Below are 20,894 nucleotides of genomic sequence, written 5' to 3' on the forward strand. Positions count from 1 at the left end.
TCACTCATTAGAGAGAGGTGACTGGTGGTTGTTTAACCTGGGGGTCACCATGCCTCAGGTGAGGGGAGAGCAGAATCCTTTGTGATAACCTCAGCTGGCATTGGAATTGAACCCACACTCTGGATTGTAGGTGATGCTTTCTCATATGTTAGTTTTTGGCCATTCTTCCAGCTAACCCCCACTTACAGCATGGAGCAAACTGACGTGTTTACCCTATGCTTACCCTTGTGAAGCTGCAGCTGCTAAATGGCCCTTCCTTTCATTGACAAACTGTATTTGCAGAAATTCCACTGGGATCCTTGCATATAGGAAAAGCATCCAATAATGAATGAACAAATAATACAGTCTCCAATCATATCCCACTTGTTTTTACCACATTCAGCTGTCTGTAAGCAGCAGCGAGCACAGAATCAAAACACCTCTTCATTTTCTGGCCACTACTTTCTTTCTCTGCTAGGCCAGTAATTGAGCTAACTAGCATTTCAAACAAAACCAATATATTTCACTGTTAAAAATCATACAACCACCTGATGAAGGAGCAGCACTCCGAAAGCTAGTGCTTCCATTTAACCTGTTGGACTATAGCCTAGTGTTGTGTGATTTTTAACTTTGTACACCCTAGTCCAACACCGGCATCTCCAAATCATTATATTTCACATTATACTGTTCTTATGGAAAGAAAATATTATTATTGTCACTCAGGAATTGTCATTTCTAGTTAGAAATGCATGTAAAGAATTCAGCCACTGAGGCCTACTTTATACCTCCTCCTCAGGGTGGCATTGCTAAACATCCCTAATGGCTAAGGACTGATTCTGTGCGTGTATGGGATACATCACAGGAGCTAGTTATTATGTTGCTTCTGAGAAACTTGAATACCAAAAAGCCCACTCACTGTTCATCGCTTAACAAGCAGGTTAAAAAAAAGTGAAAGAGATAGAGATTCTGCTGATAGTGTGTTGTGCGTGTATAGAACCTTATGATGGATTGAAAATGTGTCATATCTTGGATCATAAAACACGATGTTTTAATATTTATTTATAGGAATTCATAGCTTGACAGTGCTCTGACAAGTTTTGAATCTCTTCATTATCTTCTAAATGGACCATCTTTTCTCTATTTAGGGGAAATACATGACTGATCAATATTTTGATGTTATGTCCAATAGGCTGGTCTGATCCTGGTGAGATAAATCACTGATCTGGTAATAGGCATCCTCTATTTTCAAGACTGGGAAACTCACCAGAGAAAATAATGATTATTCTTTATAATAGAGTTCCTTTATTTCACAGGCACCAACTCTAGGGGCTGATCTCCACACCACACCATGCAAGGATGAAATGGAAGTGGTTGGGGAACTGACCCAAAAATATTGGCATGTCAGTTTCAGAAGCATCCTGGTACTTGGAATGTTAAGGCAGGACTGTGACCCTATTGACCTCTCTCTATCAAGGCCAATGCAAGTATTTCTTAACTTCTCTAAGAACTAGTTAGTGGAACTGGATGGAATTCTGAAGGGGGAGAAGCTGCCACACTCAGAGTGCAAGGGAGATGAATCTGTCCAACAGGAAAACTGCAGCTGACAGTGGAGCATGACTGTTGGATTGAGGCTTTAATGAGGAGGTGAAGGGGAATACCAGCAACAGCAGAAACAGTTATCAGAGGCTCAAGAGGCTCCAGCAGTGGTAAAGCAAGCATTGTTCGAAGACAGGAAACAGGCAGTTATCAGGCAGTCTGCCGAGAAAGGTGCACAAGGAGGCATGGTTAGTCCCTGCAGATGAGTAAGGAAGCTTTCACCTCCATCTACCAGCTTAGGCAGGCAGGTCTGCAGCCATGTGATTTGAAGAGCTGTGCCACCAGTGCTGAAGATCACGGTGACACTGAGCTTCCTCACCACCAGCCCCTTTCAGACCTCACCTGGGGACCTATGTGTCAACTCCCAAGCAGCAGCGCACAAGCGCATTCATGAGTTCATTTATGTCCTTTACAGGAAAGCAATGCAGTTTGCCTGGTTCACCATGGATGCTGAAAGCCAAGATGCCTGAGCTCAGGGAATTGCAGCTGTCACTGTGCTGCCTCAGGCGCAAGGGGCCATCTACTGCACACACTCTGCAGCTAGTCAGATTCCAGAACAGGAAAGAATTTCACTTCTTCAATGTCCAGTTCGTGGGTCACGACAGGCAACAATTTCTGTAGGAACGTGCCTGCTCTCCAAGGAGCTGTCACAAGCTTACAGTCTACACAACTCCCAGGCTCTTTGAATGTCTGCGCCACCCTCATCCTTTCCAAAGCTGTCTTCTGGGTGATAAGGAATACACCAAGAAGGTGTGGCTAATGACACCAGTGCAAAACCCCAGATTGATGCTGAACAATGTGATAATGGTGCCCATGCATTCACTACAGCCATCACAGAATTCTCCTGAAGTTGAATTTCTGTTGACTGGACTCCTCAGGAGGAGCACTCAGGACAGGCATTCCCAAATTGCGAATTTTTGTTGCATTCTGTACAACCTCGGTCAGCAACAGCAGGAGAACTTAAAAAGGGAGCAGGTTGCTTTTCACTGTATTTTAGTGTGTTGTTCATTGTAGAGTACAAATGACAATAAATCACTCATCATTCATTCATGGAATAAACCTCTGCCCCCCTTGGATGAGAAAGGAAATTCAGCACAAACGCTAAGGGAGCTGGTGCCAATGCCAAGATTTTGGAAGAAGTCAGAACAATAGTCATACTTTGAAGATAGGCTCGGGAACATTTGAGGCAGCTAGATTTGAGGGCAAATGAGTGCCTGAATATTTGAAGTAATAACCAATTGAGGCACAGAGGCATTGCTCCCTAAGGAAAAGTTTTTTCTTATAATGGTGAAATATTATTCTGTTTGTCATATATTTTCAATGATGTTGTTTCCTTTGCATCAATAACCTTCTGTTCAGTTTCTTGGTCGGTGCATCAATTTGAAGTTATAGAATCAGAGTCCGCGCTGACCAGACATCCCAATCTGATCTAGTCCCATTTGCCAGCACTTGGCCCATATCCTTCTAAACCCATCATATTCATATACCCATCCAGATGTCTTTTAAATGTTGTAATTGTACCAGCCTCCGCCACTTCCTCTGGCAGTTCATTCCATACATGCACCAACTTCTGCATGACTTCTGCATGAAAAAAGTTAAAAATCACACAACACCAGGTTGGCAGAGAGAAATAAACAAGTGCTTTCTGAGTGGCAGGTAGTGACGAGTGGAGTACCACAGGAATCAGTGCTCAGACCCAGCTACCCACAATTTATATAATGCTTTAGATTAGGGAACTAAATGGAATAGTTTCCAGATGACACAAAGTCGAGTGGGAGGGTGAGCTGTGAGAAGGATGCAGAGATGCTTCAGTGTGATTGGGTGGGCACATGTGTAGCAGATGAAGTATAATATGGGTAAGTATGAGATTATCCACTTTGGACACAAAAACAGGAAGACATGTTATCATCTGAATAATAACAGATTGGGAAGGGAAGAGCTGCAGTGAGACTTGGGTGTCCTTGTACACCAGTCACAGACGGTAAGAATGCAGGTGCATCAGGCAGTGAAGAAGGCAAATGGTATTTTGGCTTTCATAGTGAGAGGAATAGAATACATGAGTACCGGGATGACTTGCTGCAATTATACAGGCCCTTGGTGAGACCACACCTGTAATGTTGTGTGAGTTTTGGTCTCCTTATCTGAGAGAACATGTTCTGTCTATAGAGGGAATGTGCCTACAGTGTAACATATTGAGTCCTGAGATGGCAAGACTGACATATGAAGAGAGACTGGGTCTGCTAGAATTATATTCACTAAGGTTTAGATGAATAAGGGTGTTCTCATAGAAACCTATAAAATTCTAACAGAACTATACAGGGCAAACACATTCTCAGGATATGGGGTAGGCCATTTAGGACTGAGACAAGGAGAAATGTTTACACCTAGAGAGTGGTGAGCCTGTGGAAATCTCTACCACAGAAAACAGTTAGGGCTAAAACTTTGAATGTTTTCATGTTTTAGGGCTAATAGAATCAAAGGATATGGGGAAAACACAGAAACAGGATATTAAGTTGGATGATCAGCCATGATCATATTGAATGACAGAGCAGGATCGAAGGCTGAATGGCCAACTCCTGCTCCTCAATGCTCCTGCTTTCAATGTTCTATGTTTCCATGCACAAAACCAGTGATGGTCCATAGAGACAGCTATGCTCTTGTATGTCAGAGCCATGACATCGGGTAGATCCTCTTCCCTTTCTCACTAGTCTCTTTATGGTCTCTTGCACCTCTGTCCAATGTATCGCTATTTGCCTCTGCATCTTTATCAGCTAATTTATAACTGATCCAGGGGCTCATCATCTATACCAGGCTCAGTATGTTCTTCAGCAGTTTTTCAAATGAGAGAGACTTCAACTGTTTCTTTCTGCTCTGTTGTTTTCCTTTGCCAGCTCTGTGCTTGTCAGAATGTGATGCCAAGCTATTCTAGACACATTATACACTGAGGTGAATGGCTGCACTGGTGGAGAATGAAGTTGGTACATTAGTCACCAAGGTTAATACCTGTAACAAAAACAGAAATTGCTGGAGAAACTCAGCAGGTCTAGCTGTATCTGTGGAGAGAAAACAGAGTCCACATTTCAGGTCCAATGGCCCTTCTTCAATGACGGGAATGTTGGAAGGTGAGTTGGAAGGCCTTGACGGTGCAATTTCAGAAATAGGCTCTGAAGGATGGGCCTAATGAATGAGGCTTTTCCTCACCTGAGGGTCTGGGATCCTGAGGCTGCAGAGAATTTGTTAGTGTCAGAAGCTGTCAGTCTTCCTCAACTTTTTATTAAATTATTGCTACTTAATGAGCAGCTGGCAGCTCCCTGAGCAACTCTGCAAACTCTGCTGCCTGCTTCTCAGGACCATAAGATAGGCAGCCCATATCCTATCTGGACATGCTCACGTCAGCTGGTGTACGTTCTTCTCCTACCGAAGATGAGAAATTTTAAGAAGTATTAGCATTGTTGCACAAACACGTTGGTTGCATTGAAAGACACAGAGTTGTGATTATCCTCATGTAATATTTGTAAGAATGGGATCCTGGAGAAGTTACTAATTCAAGGACTGTGGATGGAAGATTACTCAGTGATGTCAAAAAGCTAGAGTTGATGAAAATCAATGAAGCTTTATAATATGTGAGGGCCGTATATTCCTATGAGCTGTTCATTTAGACGCTACATTTGTCCTGTGTTATTGTCCCATACAAGCTTTGTTGAGAAGCTATCAGATATGTAGGTCCTCCTCGTCGTGAGGAAAGATCATTGAGCTGGTAGTGTGGGTGCTGCTGAGTATCGTAACTCCTTTTATGTTTGAAGTGTGAACCCTGGCAGATGTGTAAGATGTGGTGCCACTGGTGACCCACTGGTACTTTCAATGAAATGACGACATTGATTATACATAAGATCTGTGATGTTGAACCTGGCGCCCAATCTCCTGTGTGATAGTCCAAAGCAATGGCAAGTAGACAATCTAAATTACTCACACTTAAAGGAGCATGGAGCATTGATCTTATGATCAACATCATTGATGAGAAACTGAACTGGACCATCCATATAAACATTGTGGCTACAAAAGCAGGTTAGTGAATAGTAATCCTGCAGTAGATTAACTCACCTCCTAAAGCTTGTTCATCATCTACAGGTACAACTCAGGAGTGGGATGGAATATTCCGCCACTTGCCTGGATGGGTGAAACTCCAAGAAGTTTGACACCATCCAGGACAAAGCAGTCTACTTGATTAGCACCACATCCACAAACATTCACTTCCTCTCCCACCAATGCTCAGCAGCAGCAATGTTTACTATCTGCACTGCAGAAATTCACCAAAGATCCTTAGACATCACATTCTAAACTCACAACCAATTCCACCTGCAAGTTCCCCTCCAACCCACTCACCATCCTGACGAGGAAATATATCGCTGTTCCTTCGCTGTCACTGGGTCAAAATCCTGGAACTCCCTCCCTAATAGCAATGTGCTACCTCCAGCACATGGACGGCATCGTTTCAAGAAGGCAGCACACCATCTCAATGGCAACTACGGATGGGGATTTAACACTGGACCAATCAAAATTCTCACATTCCATGAATGAATAAATACAAACAAAAACAGTGACACTTATCCTGGAGGGGCAGATCAGTTATCCTTTTGTGGTACAGTATCCCATCTCTCCATTCCAGCTGGTTCTCACAGCTGCTGACTTCGGCTGCCACCTCGGTCCAGGCTGCCTTGGACCCTCAAAAAGAACCTTTGTTCTATCCCTGGGAAAGACCACATCCCTTTCCTGCAGATATCCGACAGGAACACCTCGAGGGATGTGGTGCTGAATCATGAGGCTGTCTTCCTGGTATGTATCCAACATCTCCAGGGTGGCTGAGGGTGATGGGCCAAGGGTTACAGTGAGTGAAGTGCTATCCAGGTGCCTTTTACATACAGCATCTGAAAGCTGGAGGCTGGAAGATCCCAGCAAGGGGTCAGAATCTCCAACCCACCACAACAAAAAAATTGATAGTTTGCCTGCATATGAATATGCAAAGAAATTAAAAGAATGTAATTGCATGAGAAGACCTTTTCTGCCTTAGATGGAAGTACCATCCACGTTTACACAAAAAAAGAAAATTCCACCTTGTCACTGCAAGTAAGTACTGATGTGTAGTTAAACTGAAATATCAAAAAGATTGCAGTGCAAATTGTACTGTTATGCCATTAGCTTCAGTGAAATGGTATCTGCCCATCCACCTCCACATTAAAGTGCATTGACGTTGTGTGAAGCTTTGTCTTTGTGTGATGGATGTAAACAAAGATCATCACAAGAGGTTAACTCTTGTCCATTTCAATTTTAAGTATCCTTTTAGCGACATGGCAAGTGTTAGTCACTGCCAATCAGCCTTTATAAATTATCACATCTTCTTTCTTCAGGTTTTAATTGCTGTGGAAGATCTTTTTTAAAAAAGAAATTTTCCTCTGGCTATTGTTCTCTTTATCCAGTTTTTCTTTCCCTTTATTTCTCTTTGCGTATCTGACTTGACATTGAATTCCCCCATTGTAATTTACACCACCTTCTTAGTTCTTGTGCTGCTAATTTCACAATCTTTGGATCTAATTGCTTAGGGAGATGCAAATTTGTTTACCTTGTTCACTCAGGTCCCAGAGGCCCCTCACTCTGATGTTATCAGCTCATTGTTGCAAACCATCGTATGGAAAGCAATTAAATTCTAAACATGCAAGAGTAAATTTAATTAAATGCAGAATTAAGTGTTGGATAACTGCTATAACAAAACCTGGCGCAAGTAGATTTTGTACAAAAGTGCTGATAAACAAAAAAAATTTAGCTGGTAACATTGTTCAGACAACTTGTAAATCTAGATAATGAGGTAATAACCTGGAAATGATCATTTAAAACTGTTTGCAACCTGCTGGCAATCTAAGGAGTCTGTTATCATGTGCAATTCAGTTTTAGCAATCTTATGCAAAGATATTTTAATATAGGGATCCCAACGTGCACTATAGCACAATGAATATAATTACGCAAAATAGGAATCAATGGCATCCTTGTAGTCTTATTTTAAGACAGAATTCAAAAAACGTCAATTTTGGGATATTTCAAGAATAAAAACATTGCAAGTTATAGGCTTTCAAATGTGGAAGATCTTTTGATAAACTTCCCCTGGATTTTATACAGCAAAATAACAGTTAAACTCTTTAATTCGTAGTCATACAATGTGTTCATTTTATTCCATTACTATTCGAGACATCATTGGCATCAGCACCTGCAGAAAAATAGGACAATTTTGAAGTATTACCTAATTTCAGAACATCTTTAATCTACCAATGAGAATAAAGGTCAAACTAATTTGCTTCCATTCCAATGTAAATTATATTTGATGTATTTTTTCTTGTCACATGGTTCAAGATGAACTGAATGCTTAGTAGTCGGTACTCTTTTAAATGAAATTGAGATACCACTTGGATTTGTCACAAATAGTAGGACTTTTTAATAAGATTAGTAGTTTCCTACTTTTACATCAGCATTTTAAAAATATTTATCTTTTTGATTTGCTGACATTTATGCATTGCAAAATTGCTGATTTTAGCTGGCGTGGAATCCCACATCGCACAGTCTGTACTTTGCCAAATGGACAGTCTTCACGTGTTGGTAAGCCATGGAGGCCTTCAAATTTAAGCATAATGCTCTCCTCAGTTAACATCCATCCACATACTTGCTGCTGGGAATTGTTAGGAAAGGATAAAGATTGGCAATTCTGCCTGATGTCTTTCTGCCTCTCAGAACGTGGCACTCAAAGCACTCGTTTAACTCCAATTATCTGTCTGATGTAAGTCACCTTAGCACAAGCCAGAAATCAAACCCACTGACTTAGCCTTCTTAAGAAATTTATTCTCTAGCAAATTAACATATTGGTTTCCAAGTATACATTATGTCTTTCCCGTGAAATTTAGCTAGTTCAAATTTCAAGAAGAATTTGCAGCTCTTGCTTTACTCTATGCCAAGTTAAAACATACTTTTCTTATAAAAGCAAAATACCACAGAAGCTGGAAATCTGAAAAAGGAACATGAGATGCTGGGAACACTCAACAGGTCAGACAGAGGGGGAAGATAAGGGTCAATACTTCAGATAAATGAACTTTCTATATATGTTTTATCCCTCGGGAAAATATACAGCTGATCTTTGCTCTTGCAATTGAGAATCTGAAATGTCAATATTTCGATTTAGTTTTTTTTGAAGTGCATTTGGGTTAAGTAAAGCTTTATTCACAGTATTATCCTTTGTTCATTATTTCATCTACATGTTTGCTTTGATGTACAGGATTTTCTTCAGCTTCTCTGTTGAGATAAGAGTTTGATGTCTGACAACACAGATCTGCTCCAAGCCAAGTTATAACTTACTATTATTTAAAAGATGATTTATCATTGCATTTTCAAACAAAGCTTATTCCTCAGCTTGAGTATATTGATTGAGGCTACTTTAGTGGAAAATTGCTATTTGCAGATTTTGTACCATTAAAACATATATAATTCATGATAAAAACCTTGTAAAGCATATTGCAAACATCACTCAATCAATAGAATTGCAGGAGTTTCAAAGTTTCTTTCTATGTAAACCCCAACCATTTTCAATATCAAGCAGAAAGTGAGAACTGCAGATGCTTGAGAGTCAGGGCTAAAACATGCAATGCTGGAAAAGCACATCAGGTCAGGCAGCATCCAAGGAGCAGGAGAGTTGACATTTCGGACATAAGCCTTCATCATTTAACCTGATGAGGCATGGTACATTAGCGAGACCAAGCAGATTCTACAACAACGCATGAACGGACACTGCACAACAATTGCCAAACAGGGATGTTCCCTCCCAGTTGGGAAACACTTCAGTGGTCAGGGACATTTGGCCTCAGATCTTCAGGTGACCATCCTCCAACGTGGACTTCGGAATACGCAACAGCACAGAATGGCTGAGCAGAGTCTGATAAAATTTCTTTTTTAAGAAGATCTTCCACAGCAATTAAAACCTGAAGAAAGAAGATGTGATAATTTATAAAGGCTGATTGGCAGTGAGGATGGCCTCAACTGACACCTAATGTTCATGTTACATGACAGGTGACCCCACATACAATCTCTCTCACATATACACACACACACACACACACATACACACAGACCCTCTCTCATACACATGTTCTCTCTCATATGCACACACACTCACACCCATGCACACACCCTCTCACAGGCTTATATTCCGTTTCACACGCATACACTCACATGCACACAGTCACACTCTCTCTCCCTCATGCCATGATGTGGAGGAGCCTCTCTCTCTCTCTTTCTCTCTATCTCTCTCTCTCATGCACACACACGCGCGCGCACACACACACACACACAAATCTATGGGGTGAATTTGCACTTGCGGAACTGTATCTGCAGACACATTCTATTTTGCTCAAAAAGCATACAGTCAGCAGACAGTCAATCCATGTAACATTTTATAAATTCCTACTTTGGAATATCTCTCTCTCTCATGCACACACACGCGCGCGCACACACACACACACACACAAATCTATGGGGTGAATTTGCATTTGCGGAACTGTATCTGCAGACACATTCTATTTTGCTCAAAAAGCATACAGTCAGCAGACAGTCAATCCATGTAACATTTTATAAATTCCTACTTTGGAAATAGAAGCAGTCTGACTCAAGATTGCGATAAAGACAGACTCGAATCTCACACCTTTAGTGCAATATCTGAGCTGAGATGTCACTTTTTTATATAAAACCTTGAGTTATCTCAAGAATGTGACTTAAAAGAAGTTCTGGTATTTACATACAAATAAACTGAAACCTGTAGCCCATTCCAAGACTTAACAGCAATCTAGGTTTGTTTAATATATTGTTTCAGTTGCATGACACTGTAACCTTTTGCTATAAATTCTGTGTCATTTGATCCTACTCCATAGCTACCTAATGAAGGAGCAGCACTCTGAAAGCTCATGCTTCCAAATAAACCTGTTGGACTATAACCTGGTGTTGTGTGATTTTTAACTTTGCCTTCAAAGGATGCCATTTGTAACTTTGTTGAGTTGTTTCAGTACTGTGCCAGGGAGCTAATTGATTAGAGGGATTGAAACATGGTATTTCAGGAAAGATGTGGGAGACAACAGTATAGAATCATAGAATCCCTACATTGTGGAAATAGGCCCTTCGGCCCAACAAGTCCACACCGACCCTCCGAAGAGTTTCCCACCCAAACCCATTCCACACATTTACCCCTGACTAATGCACCTAACCTACACATCCCTGAACACTATGAGCAATTTAGCATATTCAAGACATTTGATTCTCCAGGGCCTAGGACACCACCTCCCACTTGGGTGGACAATTTATGTTACCTTTTGTGGACAGGACATACCTGCATAATTTTCCACATTGCCCTGTAGATGCCACTTTTGCAGTCAAAATGTAACAGTTTAGGCAGAGAAGGAATTACTTCTGGAGTATAGGTCTTCAGCACCTCCAGTAAGATGTTTATGAGGATCATTGTGATTGCTGTATGCGGGACACTCAGCTGTTTCATGATATTGCTTTGAAGTGAATTGAAATGGCTGAAAACTGACAGCTGTGATAGTGGGACCATAGGACAATACGGAAAAAAATCATATGTCACTTCTGGCTGAAGATGGTTGCAAATGCTTCAACCTTGCATTTGCATCCAGTGTTCTGGCCTCTGCCATTGTTGAGGATGTAGGTTTTCATGGAGCCTCCTAATCTCTTGGTAGTTGCTTAACAATCCATCATCATGCATGATTAGGTGTGATAGAACTGCAATATTTTGCTCTCTTCAGTTGGTTTTAACTCAATCCATATCGTGATGCTTTTGCTCTCTAGCATGCATGCAGTCTTTGGTTGTAGCTTCATTAAATTGGCAGTTTATGTTTAAGTACATCTAGTGCTGTTTTTGCCATAGTATTCTCTATTTCTCATTGAAGTAAGCTTGGTTGCCTGCTTGATGGAAATGGAGAGTACTGTTGCTGGGCCATGAGGCTACAAATAATATTTGAATACAATTCTGCTGCTGATGCTTCCAAAGTCTCATGAAATCCAAGTTGTAGCCACCTAGATTTGTCCTTAGTTGTCTCACTGAGTATGGAGTCCGACACTTCATGACATCCTCAACATGAGGCAGAGTTTAGTTTCCAATATATCGCAATCCATACATAATGTAAATAGTAATGAGTGTTGCTAGAATTAATTCTGCGATTTTCTTTGTTAGGAACATGTCTGACAATTTTAACACTGATCTTAATGTATTGTTATGTGATTCACATGGAAAAGAAAGATCTAAATTTGCTATTGTTTTTGGACTTTATTGTATTTAAAGATTGTTCAAAGAAGCCTTGTTATTTTACCTTGATAAATGATTGGAAAAAGTACTATTATTTAGAATCAAATATGTAACTTTAATTATTTCATAGTGATCATATTGACCTACATTATATTTTTAAAAAGTATGACATTTGATTTTTTTGAAGGAGGCAACTTACACTGGTAATGCTACTGGACTAGTATGCCAGAGGCCCACGTTAATAATAGAGGGACAAGGGTTCAAATCCCAAAGTGTCAGCTGATGGAATTTAAATTCAATTGAAATATCTAGCATTAGTCTCAGTAATGTTAACCATGACACCATTGCCAATTGTCATCTATCCATCTGCTTCACAAATTGCCTTTAGGTAAGAAAATCTGCTATCATTACCTGATATGGCCTCCATGAGGCTCTTAAATGCCCTCTGAAATGACCAAGCAACCTTTCAGTTCAAGGACAATTAGAGATAGGCAACACAAGCTGACCTTTAAACCATGCCTAAATCCCATTTATTATAAATTTATCCCAAGAATAAATTAATCACTGAATGCTGTTGTTTTGTACTCACGATTGTTTTTTGGTTTAGATGTAATCAAGACCCGGACTGAAGGCAAGGATGCAAATCATTCACCTTTAAGAGGTAACCAGATACAATTGCCAATTCTTGGTCTTGGTATACTGTGTATAAATCAACTATTAATTAACTTATACTAATAGTGCACAATTAAGAGGAGAAATGGCTAAAATGTTGGACATTCGAAGGTGTAGATTAATGATAATGCAGTTTAGTCCAAATAATTGAGTTCATTCTTGGTGCTCTGCAGTGTTTCCAGTCAACAGATATAGAGCCTAGATTTTTGCCCAAAGTATATTTTCCTTGGCTCCTAATCAGAGCTCCCTCACCAGAGGTATATCTATTACTGCCATGGGAAGGGAGATATAGTAGAGCTTTGCAGGACTGAATTATCAAAATGAGGGGAACCCAAATTTAAGGAATGAAAGAGCCACACAAATCAACTGTAAAACACTTTTTTCATGCCTTGGTCTGAACCACAATCGACAAATAGGTATAGTTTGAGGCCCTGAGGAGAGGGAAGGATACCCGTTTATAGACTTTCCTCAAATACATACAATCTGAGAGATTCTGGCAATACCACAAGATCAGGTGCCATTGCATTCTACCGAGGCTGTCATGACACAGAGAAGAAAAAAAAAATTAGATGGGTTTATGGTACCACCATGTCACTGCAATCTAAAAGGTTGGGATGGTCAATGATTACCCAGACATCTTTCTGCTGCAGCAGAAGGAGAAGAATCCAGAATGATCCGTTAGGGCAAGAGATAATCACAGAATAAAAGGTCATCCATTTCAGACAGAGATGAGGAGGAACATCTTCTCTGAAGGTAGTGAATCCATGCAATGCTTTACTTCAAAGTGCTGTTGAGTTTGGGTTGTTAAGCATATTCAAGGCAGAGATGGGCAGAGTTTTAATCAGTAAAGGAATCAACGGTTATGGGAAAAAAAGCAGGAAAGTGGGGTTCAGCGTTTTCAGATAAGCCATGACCTCATTGAATGGGAAAGCAGATTTGATGGGCGAATGGTCTACTTCTTCTCCTATGTATATGGTCTTATAACAATAAAAGAACAATTTTCCATTTGTTTATAGCTCTTTCAAGCCCACAGGGCACCTCAGAATGTTTTTCAGCCAATTCAACAATTTGAAGTTTAGTCACTGTTATTATTTTGGCAAGTAAATACTGAAAAATATAAATGCCATCTCAGTTTAAAAGCTGAATATGCCACCTTCAAAATAAAAATTAAAGGAGAAAATGGGATGTAGAATTGTAATAAATTTCTTAGGGTAGCACATTGACTTTATTGAACAGGTCCCAAAACCAATCTGAGTTCCTAATAAGATAACTAACCAGCTGACTTACACACTTTATCTGTTGCATAGCTGCAGTTTAATATAGTACCAGTGCTAGGAATCTGGGAAGGTTCCAGCAGTAGTGAGTACTTCTGCTGCTGGTGAGCACACAATAGCATCAGCGGGGTGCCATAGAGGTGTGATGCATATGTAATGACTTAAACTGCGTGAGAAAACATGCTAGAGAAAACTTCCATGAAACGGCCCGAAATTGCCACTTTGCAGACTTTTAATAAAAATGTATATTGCTTCTGATAATGCAGCATTAATTTTTAATACTGCATCCCTACACACTATGGATTCCAAGATAAAATAACAATGGACTCAGGAGGGAGGCAGAAGAGAGGCAAATGGAATTCAATTGGGAAAAGTATGGGACAGTGCATTTCAAGAGGGGATAAAAGGTAGAGAAATATACAATAAATGGTAGGATACTGAAAAGTAAAGTGGAACTAAAAGAGCTTTAAGTCAGTGTCTACCAATCTCTGAAGCTGCCAGTGATCACATCCATCTGATCAGGAGATGATAGAATATGTCCAAGGCATATGTCATTTCAGTATTAACATCATCTGCTGTGGCTGTGGAGACCAATTCGTGAACAGCAGTCCCTTCCGCAGCTGACATAGATAAATAGTGTTGGCCAAGTATGACAGATGTTTTTTTCTTTTCTCATAACACCAGGTTGCTCTCTCTTCTGCCACCTGGTGTTATGAGCAAGGCTGGAGAAGTGTTCTGTCACTGTAGGCCCATTACTCCATAGGTCACAACGTAAAAGAATCAAAAGAGATTTTTCAGTAACTGAGATCAGCAATTAAATATCTTACCCCATATGAGATTATAAGTGAAAAGGCATATCAACCAAGTTTCTTAATAAATGCAATTATTGCAAGTATAGCTCTTCCAGAGTCCCCTTGAGAAAGTGAGCTTCTTCAACTGCTGCAGTCCATTTGGTGTACAATACCTTCAAAAGAGAGAGTTCCAAGATTTGGACCCAGTGACCTTGAAGGAACAGTGAGATATTTTCAAATCAGGGTAGCGAGTGGCTTGGAGGAGAATTATGTGGTGGTGTCCCCATTTATCTACTGTCCCCATTTGTCCATCTAGATAGTAGGGGTCATGTGTTTGGAAGTGCTATTTAAGGACTTTTCATGAGTTTCTGCAGTTAATCTTACAGCTAATAGACATTACTGCTACTGAGCATTGGTAGTGGAGGGAATGATTTTTTTTAGATTTGGGCTGTCCAGAGTGCTGCTTTGTCCTAAGTAGTGCCAATGTCTTGAGAGTTGTTGTAGCTGCATTCATCCAGGCAACTGGGGAGTGTTCCATCACAATCCTGACTTCTGTCTTGTAGATGGTGGATAGGATATGGGGAATAAGTAGGTGAGTTCCCCACTGCAGGATTCCTAGGCCTCTGACCTGCTCTTGTAGCCACAGTATTTATATGGCTTGTCCATTTCAGTTTCTGATCAAGAAACTCCCAGGATGTTGATGGTGTGGGATTCCTTGAATGTCATGGGGCAATGGTTAGGTTCTCTGTTGTTGGCAATGGTCACTGCATGGCATTTGCATAGCAGAAATGTTAGTTGCCATTTGTCAACTGAAGTCTGGATATTGTCCAAGTCTTCATTGAATCATAGAATCCCCTAATAGTGGAAGCAGGCCATTTGGTTCCACACCAACCCTACGAAGATCATCCCACCTAGACCCACCCCGCTACCCTATCCCCATAACCCTGCATTTTCCATAGCTAATGCACTAATCTACACATCCCTAGACACTACGGGTAATTTAGCGCAGCCAATCCACCTAATCTGCACAGTCTTTGGGAAGAAACAGGAGGACCTAGAGGAAACCCACACAGATATAGGGAGAATGTGCAAACCCCACACAGTCACCCAAGTATGGAATCGAACCCAGATCCCTGGCATCCCTGAGGTGGCAGAGCTAACCATTCAGTCACTGTGCACAAGTCGAGCTAGTCTTGCTGTGTTTGAGCATGGACTGCTTCAGTATCTGAGGAAGTGAATGGTGCTGAACAGTTTGAACCTTATGATGAGGAAAGGTAATTGATGAAGCAGCTGAAGATAGTTACTCACTATGCCGAGGAACTCCTGCAGACTTGGCCTGGAGCTGAAATGATTGACCTCCAACCACAACATCTTCCTTTGTGTTAGGTATGACTCTAACCAGCAGGGAATTTTCTCCCTGATTCTGATTGACTCCAGTTTTGCTAGGGCTCTTGGATGCCACACTCAGTCAAATGTGGCCAAGTTGAGTTCAGTTTTAACAACATCATAAATGCCCAAAAGAAAATGTTGCCATGGGATCAGGCTAATTCAGCAAAACATTTAAAATCTGAATAGCAAAGTAAGAAACAAAATAATGGCTCAACTTATTTCTTTGATGCAAGTGCATGATGATTCTCACATTCGCAATGTTTCTTCTAGTTAAAGTATACTTTTCTGTTCTCCATTCTTTCAGGTTTACTTTTTGTCCAACAGCTCCCAACTGCATTTATTTTAAACTTTTCTTTTAAAGTACATCAGCTTAAAAGAGGATGCTAACCACTTGTGTAGTCCAAAATCTTCAAAGGGAGAAGGGAGAGTTTACATTGAGTCATGCCAGCAAATAAAAATGAACATTTTTTTATATTCCATAATTGAATAGGTGAAAAGCACTTCCAGCCGCTTTTATTGTCCATTAATATATAAATTTTAAAGTTTACACATAAAAGTAATTTCTCTTCTGCTGTTTTGAAATTTGGCAATTGGGGGCTACCTTAAATTAAATTGTTAAGATATTGCGTATCTCTGTCAGACCAGCCTGTCTCTTTTGTCATATAATTTTCACTTTACAATGGCCTGTTTCCTTGTTTTAATGACCTGCATGGTCATGTGGTAATGTTAGAAATGTCAGCTTAACATTTGGAAGCTTTTCCTCGTATTTATAGACCTGGGTGAAGCCAGCGACAGGATAATTAAAGATAGCTGTCACTGTGAGTGCTTTGCTCAATAAGTGGTAGGTCATCACAACAACTGTATGAGATATGAATGACACAGCTGTCAGTTCCCATTAAAAGCAGATGAACAAGGAAGTGAAAAAGACAGGAATAAATAAAAAATCAGGAACTTGCTAGTCAATCTATTCATGAAAAAAGTATCTGATGCACGATACACAGATCGCAAATCATCAGGTGCAGTCAAAGTGTATATCCAATGTGTTTTGCCTTTCTTTGGAAAATTACATTTTAACTCTCTAAAAGTTAACCGTGCATTGAAAGATTCTAGAGGCCCTTAAGATACCCAAGTAGCCATGGGTAATGGAGGCAAATTCCACACAATTGTCAGCTTTATTTCACTAAAATTGAAGATCCATTATATATTCATAAATTTCACTGTTTGACATTATATGGGTTTCACCATATCACAAAAGGCATGTTTTTGCTGAGGTATTAGTATGAGAATGCTAATCTTATGTGAAATATTTAATGTAACCCAACTGAACATACATTTTTTTTAATGAGACCAGGTTTCTCCTAAATACAGTCTTGTTTTTGATTATTTATAGTCAATTGCTAGAAAATATAACATGTGCATTTAACAAGTGTTAATTCCATCTCTGTTCTGAGTGAACAGCTGCTTTTGAGAAAAATAACAAAACGATAGCCTATTTCTTAGGAATACAAGTTGGTAATTTAACACTTTAGCTCTGATCTGATATTCAGACAGATTGTGTTTGATAGATTAAAAGCTCAGTGCAGTTCACTGTGGTCAATTTGTTTATCAAAGTTCATACTACTTAAATTAAAGAAAAAAGCATAATTTGTGAATCGTTCTTGTCTAATTCAAACTGAATTTCAAATTCAGTCATTTTATGATCACTATTTGGAAAATGTTGCCTGAATTAACCTTTATTACATTTATTTTTCCAGTGGTATCACTGGCAACTCCAGCATTTATAGCTCCATCAGTTACTGCCCTTTGATTCACAATGTGCTTGATTCAATCAGACAGATGCAAATTACATCAGGTAAATACAGCAGATTTCCTTCTCTAAGAACATTGGCGAACCAGACAGGTTTCATGATATTTGATGCTGTTTTGAAGAGACTAGTTTTTATTTGATTAATTAAATATGAATTTAAATGCCACCGGCTGGTATGGTGGGATTTGAACACATGACCCCAGAGCATTAACCCCGGCCTATGCATCACGTATTCACTAGGCATTGACATTGTATTACCACCTTTCATAACTCATTAACAAAATGTTTTTTCACTCATTACTGAACATACATGGCCTTATCCATTGTTGTTTCTCAAAAAAAAAACCCAACTTTAAATTGTTGGAACAGGATAGGTGGGGAATTAAAAGAAAGAGGATACTTGGCCCATCTTCCCACTGTCTTCCTTCCAGATCCCATTACTGCCCTGCCATTTTGAGCAAGTGAGCAGTATACCCATAGCAAGAGAGCATTCCCAGGACTTTCACTGAACATGGGAACATTGGCAGATTCCCAATCCATTTAGTCCTGCTTAATAGTGGGTGCATTATGTACTAATAGAGATCCAGGAAGGTATGGTTTTATTTCACTTTAAAAATTTCCATGGGCAAGAGAAGCAGGAAAGTGTTCTGACAGATGCCACATGATAGTTTGGGGCATTTACCCCAGGCCTCAACCCCTCACTGCCTCAATAATATTTTATTCCCCAATCCCCTGAATGCTGGGAAAGGATCACCAATGTCTAAATTTCTGGCTTGTAATATTCCTATTTCAATTTTCTTTTCAATCCTTATATCCTGGTAAAGGGTCCACACCTAACATCTTACATTTGTCTATTCTCTCCAGTGACCTATCTGCTCGGTATTCCCAGGATTTTTTGCTCTTGTTTCATATTTCTATCATTTCCAGATTTCTTTTACTTTTTGATTGATGGCCATATTGTTTATTAAGGTCCAAAGGGATGAATATCAAAGATCCACAAATAATAAAACAGCACATTCCTTGGTATAAAATTCCCCAAATGCACTTATAACACTTAAGACCTAATTTTAGTTCAAGATTACAACATGGGTTAATCATCTTTATGGTTGCAAGATTTATTATTATTGATTATCAAAATAACAGTAAAGAATCAAAATTGAGGGTGTTTATAAAGTGCATAGAGCATTCAATATTGAGATGTTATTAGTTCATTGTTATTTGATTAGTTGTCAAAGTTGACTGATTTGAAATTTCCATGCATTGTTTCATGAGCTCATCATGAGTGACAGTTTGGGATTTTTTTTTCAATTTTAATACAATGAGACAAAGCTATACGCAGGGTTTTTTTTGATAATTCAAGGAAAAAAATCGGTATCATTGCAGAATGAATAAGTAAAATAGATTATTTATTCCATTATCTCGCTGCATAGAAATCGGCATTTGCTGATGCCATTTAGTAAACACTCATGAAAATTATTTCCTGCCAGCTGACTCCTCTTCCACCAATTATACATGAGGTTTCAAGTGAAGGGTATAATGGATTTAATCGTTTAAAGATGTCCTTTTTCTTGCCATCTGAAATTGAATATCTGAATGCTGGTGCATCAAGGTCTGTAATTCACTGCTCTTACAATAATATTCATATTTAATCAAAAAAAAATTTAAATGTTAAATTGGTCAGCACTTCATAAAAATATTTTCAGGTCAGTTTAATCTACGTGTGATCAATTTTTGTCATCGAATATAAAAGTGGTTAGTCTCATTATATTACTTGCAATCATTAAAATGTCAATAGTTTTCCATAAAGTCACTGAGGTGGAAAAGCTATTAGATTTGACTGCCTTCTGATTGATGAATTGCTTTTCCAACAACTATGCAGACTGGAATTGTATAAGTCTTCTTTACAACAAAGTTTAAGTCTATTAACTAAGTCATTTTGTGAAAGGATTTATGCAACACACTATTTAGAGGACGTAATTTAATATTTATAAAAATGCACATGCATCAAATCAACTGATAGTTCAAAATGCTTTGCTCATTCTCTTGTGAACTTTCTACTGATGCAGGGACAGCTTTGTTTTTCTGATGTGTGTCTGACCATAGAAATGATAACAGATAGTGTGGACAGGTTTTCAGGCCCTACTAGGAACAAAGAGGGATTGTCCTGAAAATTCCTACCCTGACCAGAGTTCTGGATTTCCAGCATCATTCCTGATGTCACGATTTTAGAGGAGGTTGGAGTCAGAAGGGTACCTGCCTCAATTTGGTGTGTTGCCAACCAGGCTTGTTAAGACACTTGCTTCCTCCAAGTAAAGGAAACTGACTGTAATTTTGTAGCTGACATTCAGTTTCCCACATCAATATATAGTTTATACCAAGCCAGAAGGTATCATGCCAAGCAGGGATACATGCCCGTGCGGCATGCCAACGTCATAGAGTCACAGAGAACAGAGATGTACAGCATGGAAACAGACCCATCAGTCCAAACCGTCCATGTTGACCAGATATCCCAACCCAATCTCGTCCCACCTGCCAGCACCCGGCCCATATCCCTTCAAACCCTTCCTATTCATATACCCATCCAAATGCCTTTTAAATGTTACAATTTTACCAGCCTCCTCTGGCAGCTCATTCCATACACGTACCACCCTCTGTGTGAAAAAGTTGCCCCTTTTATATATTTCCCCTTTCACCCTAAACCTATGCCCTCTAGTTCTGGACTCCCCCACCCCAGGGAAAAGACTTTGTCCATTTATCCTATCCATGCCCCTCATAATTTTGTAAACCTCTATAAGGTCATCCCTCAGCCTCCAACGCTCCAGGGAAAACAGCCCTAGCCTATTCAACCTCTCCCTACAGCTCAAATCCTCCAACCCTGGCAACATCCTTGTAAACCTTTTCTCAACCCTTTCAAGTTTCACAACATCTTTCCGATAGGAAGGAGACCAGAATTGCATGCAATATTCCAACAGTGGCCTAACCAATGTCCTGTACAGCCGCAACATGACCTCCCAACTCCTGTACTCAATACTCTGACCAATAAA

General features: G+C 39.7%; 1 protein-coding gene across 5 annotated transcripts in view; it reads left to right on the top strand.

Moving 5' to 3' along the window:
• Window positions 1–20,894, top strand: part of LOC122556622 (testican-1-like) — a 527,512-nt gene that overhangs the window by 457,201 nt on the left and 49,417 nt on the right. For 3 of the 5 annotated variants that reach the window (XM_043703529.1, XM_043703528.1, XM_043703531.1), the window contains one exon: window positions 12,525–12,578. The exons of the other annotated variants lie outside the window; for them this stretch is intronic. In XM_043703529.1, coding sequence (XP_043559464.1) covers window positions 12,525–12,578 — 54 coding nt within the window. The remainder of the gene's footprint in view (window positions 1–12,524; window positions 12,579–20,894) is intronic. 5 annotated transcript variants of the gene reach the window in all.

This window comes from Chiloscyllium plagiosum, chromosome 14, assembly GCF_004010195.1.
Source record: "Chiloscyllium plagiosum isolate BGI_BamShark_2017 chromosome 14, ASM401019v2, whole genome shotgun sequence".
Taxonomy (NCBI): domain Eukaryota; kingdom Metazoa; phylum Chordata; class Chondrichthyes; order Orectolobiformes; family Hemiscylliidae; genus Chiloscyllium; species Chiloscyllium plagiosum.